Source organism: Lactuca virosa, chromosome 4 (genome assembly GCF_052849685.1).
Source record: "Lactuca virosa cultivar CGN04683 chromosome 4, Lactuca_virosa_CGN04683_v6, whole genome shotgun sequence".
In the NCBI taxonomy this organism is placed as follows: Eukaryota; Viridiplantae; Streptophyta; class Magnoliopsida; order Asterales; family Asteraceae; genus Lactuca; species Lactuca virosa.
The window spans coordinates 183821516-183827194 of record NC_136429.1 but is presented as its reverse complement, the minus strand read 5'-3'; the positions used below and the strand labels follow the sequence as shown (position 1 = coordinate 183827194).

At 35.7% G+C, this 5679-nt stretch overlaps 1 protein-coding gene across 1 annotated transcript; it reads right to left on the bottom strand.

The window, feature by feature from the left end:
- Nucleotides 1-3887: 3887 nt before the first annotated feature.
- LOC145107817 (chaperone protein dnaJ 8, chloroplastic-like) lies at nt 3888-5162 on the bottom strand. Its single transcript, XM_079044772.1, has 3 exons — nt 4677-5162; nt 4491-4559; nt 3888-4320 (listed from the first exon to the last, which is right to left on the bottom strand). The coding sequence occupies exons 1-3, from the start codon at nt 4926-4928 to the stop codon at nt 4132-4134; spliced, it is 510 nt and encodes a 169-aa protein (XP_078900898.1). The 5' UTR covers nt 4929-5162; the 3' UTR covers nt 3888-4131.
- Between the last annotated feature and the right edge of the window lie 517 nt (nt 5163-5679).

Here is a 5679-nt window from a genome sequence, read left to right as displayed (position 1 = left end):
CTTGGGCCCTGCCCGAGATCGGACCGAAATCCGGAAACATGATAACATTCCTCGGGCATTGCCCGACATCGGACCCTAATCCGGAAACATACAAACACAGACACATGCAAGAATAACTAAGACATCAAGCATACAAACATTCCTCGGGCCTCGCCCGGCATCGGACCGTAGTCCGGAAAGCATATAAACATTCATCGGGCACTGCCCCGACATCAGATAAAATACGGAAACATATAATCATACATACAGGCCGACCTTGGTGCCTTAGACCCGTTCTATAGGAGGAAACTCACCTAGCAAAGCATGATGCAAAATCTCACGGTAAGGAATCTCCAACGGCTGCTCCGACGACTCCTCGAGCTATCATTACCACAACAACACTTACTCAAAATCCAATAATCCTTCTTAGGGTAAAATGACCACTTTACCCCTGATCTAATTTGGACCATAACCTAGGCCCAAATCCATAACATACATGGTCCAATTCTATATAATCTTTCCAAGCCCACTAATGGCCCACTGATGGCCCAATTTTCTAAGTTGGGCCCAACTCCTCAAATGTGCCTTCCCTTAAGCCCAAACATGTTCTTAGCCCAATAACTGATTTATGATGGCACATTATGGCCCCCAATAACAAAGTCCATGGATCGGCCCAAACCGAGGCCCAAATGACGAAAACCCATGTCCAGTGAGTACGCGTGGCGTACTCCTCTGTACGCTAAGCATACAACTTGCTGGCTTGTACGCTGCGCGTATGGGCTTGTACGCCCAGCATACTAACCTGTTAAGCCATAAACTCCAAAAAGGCATAATCCCTTAAGACCTTAAGCTCCAAACGCAGATCTGAGTCCACTAAAGTGTCTTAATCGATAAAGTCCATCACTTGGTGGCTTGCAACCCACCAAATGGACCCAAACTTGAAATATGGCAACTAACTTCCATGGAAATGACTAAAACTCATGCATGGCCACAATAAGACCTTCAAGATGGAAACTTTTCTATTCTTGGGACTCATATAGCACTAAGGGTGGCAACCCTATGCCTAGAAACGGATTTGGGCCATAAAAATCCATTCTTGGGAGCAAAAAAGGTCCAATACACCATTATCATAGATCTAAGCATTCATGAGGCTAGTTGTGAGCTGTTTACCTCAAATGAGTGCTAAATGTTGATGATATCTCAGATCCTTGAGCTCAAGCTACTCAAGTTCTTCTTCACCAACTTCCTCTTTCTTCTTCCAAGCTTCAAACCACCAAAATGAGCTTCACAAGATCAAAATCACACAAAGATGAAAAAGGTTAGGTTTCTAGCTAGGGTTTCTGAGTCAAGGTAGCTGGTAAGGAGGCTAGGGTTTGGGACATAATGAGGTATTTATATGGCTTAAACCCTGAAAATTAGGGTTTTGAGTCTGCTCGCGAACGCTGCACGTACCCCTTAGTACGCTGCGCGTACGCACATCCACCCCCCCCCCCCCCCCCCACATCCAATGTTGCTACTACGCCCCGCATAAGCCAAGCTTACGCCCGGTGTACGTCTTCAGTCGACCCACTCACTAACGGCCCAACTCAATAAGGCCCAACTCAAATAGTCCAACATTAATCTCTTAGTCCAACAATGAATTACAAAGATTAAATAATTAGTATACCTCAAGTCATGGGTGTTACATTGTGCAAACTCAAATTATGTGAAGACCTTCTCAAGCCAACAAAAAATCTTTTTCCAACTACTCACCGCAAGCTCACAAGAAACAAAAACATGATCTGAAACTTCCACTGAAGAAGAACAAACCGAATATAACAAATAAGCAACTTCAAAAACATGATCCTCATGCATCATATGATAGGCCAGCCAGTAATCCACGACATCTTATGATAGGAGTTATGACATGATCCTCATGCTTGATTAAGTTTTTAATAAACTTATCGTAGTATTAATAAATTTTGCTTATTTAAAAAAGAAAACTAAATGCCTTTTTTTTACTTTTCGCAAATGACCCTTAAAATCAACAAAATGACTATTATTATTAGGGTCCGTTTGTTGATTTTGGGGTCGAAAAGTAAAGAAATAGACCTATAATTTTTTTAATAAGCAAAATTTATTAATATTACGAATTTATTGAAAGCATAATCAAGCATGAGGATTTGACTTCTGAATTTGCTGAAGAAGATATTAGAAAATAATGAAACAACGATCGTATACCCGTTATTGGGTTTAATTTTAATCGCACTAATGAATTCAAATTACAATTGCTTCGTGGACTATGTAATGGGTCGATCTAATATGGTTGAAATATAAAACAGTCAATTACACAAATGATCCTTTAGTTTTTACATTTTTTTTCTTAAAATAGTTCTTACGAAACTTTTTTCCTTGAGATGGTCCCTACCGAGCAAACCATGCAGACAAATAGTCCTTATCGTGGATGTCCGTTAGATGGATCTGTTAAGTTGAAAGAATTTTAGATAAAGACTATTTCTACCATTTTATGAAATTTACTTGAAATTTTACACAAGGACCATTTGAAATCTTATAATTTTGGTTTCTCACTTTTTTCTTTCTACATTTTTGGCTTTATTTTTTCACAACTTTGTTATTATATATTTTTTAAATATATAAATAATTTTTGTTGTCTAGACTTTATCTAAAATATTTAAATTACATTACACAATTAAATATTTTCGTTTTCTATTTTTTATCTAAAAGTATTTGAAACATAAAAAACATCATTTTATTACTTTTTAATTTTGACATAATATAATTTTTAAGATTTATCTTCATTTATCTTATACAAATATATTTATTTTCATGAAAAAGATATGATGTGTTATTATAAAAAAATATGTTATTATAGAAATAATAGTATGTTGTTATTTTATTTAAAAAAATATAAGTATGTGGTTTTGAGTTAAAGATAAAAATATATTTCGGTTTTGATTTTATAATATAAGTACAATAAATCTTATAGTTCTTCGATATAAAATTCTGATATTTAATTTTAAAAAATTGTTTAGTTTTATCAAATTTGAATATATTCCTTAATAAGACATAAATTTTCAAACCAAAATAAAAACATGTTTGTTTGCTAATACTTAACTATGCTGCTTCAAAAGCTAAGATAATTAACCATATGAATAATATGACATTAAATCCAGTTTAATTCATTTTATTTAATTTAAAATAAAAATATTTTATATATTTATATAAAAAGAACACGATTTAGGCAACGTCTACTATTAGTTGTTTCCACCAAGTTAAGACTATCCGGAATCAATATTAACCCACCCACATGAGTTTCCCATTTAACACACTAACCCACTAGTAAACATCACCCCAGAGGCTGGTGGGTTGGCTATGGAGTGAGTTGGAATGATGGTGAAGACGAATGAAGACGTCTTTGATTGGGTAAAGCTTTTTTGACCCTTTTTTTGTGTGGTTAGAATTATTTTTTTTTCATTGGCTAAATGAATAAATGAGAATGTTTGTAAATTGGTAACCATTTCCAATGTCTACTGAGTTGGTGGTGAAGCTGACGTGGCGTTGGTTAGCAGCGCTTTTCCGATTGCTTGGATGTAACCACCCCCATAGCCTAATCCAACCAGCGGATCTTCCTCTTCATGATGAAGTTTATATGGAATTACAATATAAATGCTTCTACATTCCCTGGTTGTGTCTAATAGTTTGTTAACCTATGTCCACAAGGTCTTTGGCGTGGGCTTATCATATATACATAATACCAGTTAAACTTTATAAAAACTATTCGACTTATCCACTTTAATCGATCTTTAACTCATTTGTGTCTCTTGCCCGTTGACATCCCTGAACGTAAATGATTGTGGTGTGTATTAAAAAACCCAAACAAAAACAGATGAACCACACACACAAAAAGATGAAGATCATTGTTCAAGAATTTTTTTATTCCTGAACAGTAATGATGCCATAATTACAGACGATTAATCATAAAACTAGACTTATGTACAAGAGAGATGAACATTAATACAGTCATCTCTACAGACTACTCTTTATATACAGATTACAGACCCAGACACTTAAATTAACATTATTCATCTTAAAAGGTGCATTCCTTTGCTGGACTCATCTTAGAAAGTAGAAATCCATGGATCTTCAATTCCTTCAAATGTATGGATTAATGTGTGAAGAATAATCTCGTATTCCAGCACCTTCCCAACCCATCCACTCTTCCCACATATCCCAATCAGGATCCTCCATTCCTCTCATCGGTTCATCGATCCCTGCATCCGACGATCCATAATACTCCATTTCTGGTACACTTGTTTCATCTCTCAAATTACTCATCACCATCTGCAAATCATCGCCCAAATTTAAGTTAGATTTTTTAAACAATCGGTTACTTTATCGATTTTGAGATGGAATTGGTCATTCTGTAATCGATTCAATCTATAGATGCAATAGATTCTTCGATGTGATAAAAAGTAAGGGATCGGGTTTCAAAATAGAGTGAGAGTGCGTACATCGTAAGCTTCGTTGATTTGGTGAAACTGGACTCCGCAATTGCTTCCTCTGCACACATCTGGATGATACTGAAATTTGATAGAAAGGGGAAAAAATGTGATTAATGGAACAAAACAGATATAAACAACGAGAAGATCGAATTTTTGATAATCAGATGTTCATAGATTCACCGGAGAAAGTATTACCTTCAAAGCTAGCTGTCGAAAAGCCTTTTTGACCTCAGATTCAGAAGCTCCAGGACGAATACTCAAAGTTTTATACGGATCGGAAGCTAAAGGACTTGTCGAAACACATCTAACCCTAAACCTCTGATCAGCGCCACCACTTCCTCTCGCTGCCTTCTTCTTGTTCGAATTTCTCAATTTCCCCCACGATGACGACGATGAAGAGGTCGATGATGAAACACAGCCATGGATCATTCCAGCAGTACACGCCATGAATTTTTTCTTTTTCTTAACAACAAATTAAAACTTTTCGATGGCAGATATCGAATTCAGCTCTACAGATTGATTTATATGATGAAATTGTGGATTATAAACGACTCAAACAGCGTTCAAAGAGGAAGAAAATATTTGATTTGAATATCGATAAACGATTCCGTTTGCAAGAGTTAAACACAACGAAATGGATTAAACAATCTGATCCTTTGGGTGAAAGAAAAGGTCAATAATGGAGAAGAATTGGCGTCCTTTAGATTCGATATATAGGCCAAGATAGAGAGAGAGGTGTGTGTGTTTCGGTGTTGTGTGTGAGAGAGAAAACAAGAGATGGCAGGTCCTTATCCGTTCTCCTCAGTTGTGATGACGTGTCTTTAAGCGAATTGTGGTTTACATTATCCGTCCTAGTCACATTACGACTTCCAATAATGGAATCTTTTTAATATTTACCATTTCAGTCCCTTTACTTTAATTGTTTTTAAAATCAGCCAATATTTATACATCCTCATACATTGCTCCTACCTACTTCCGTTCATAGATTGATCCTACCTACTTCCATATTTTTTTTAAAAAAAATTAGTACTGTATTATGTGATTTTATTACAAATATTATAGAATGAAAATATCTAATTTATGTAGGAGACTTTATTGATATTCCAAGACTTGGATATTAACACCTATTTTCTTGTATTTATTGAAAAAGATGAATTTAGATATTAAGTGCATGCAAGTTGAATGTGTCATAAGAAGA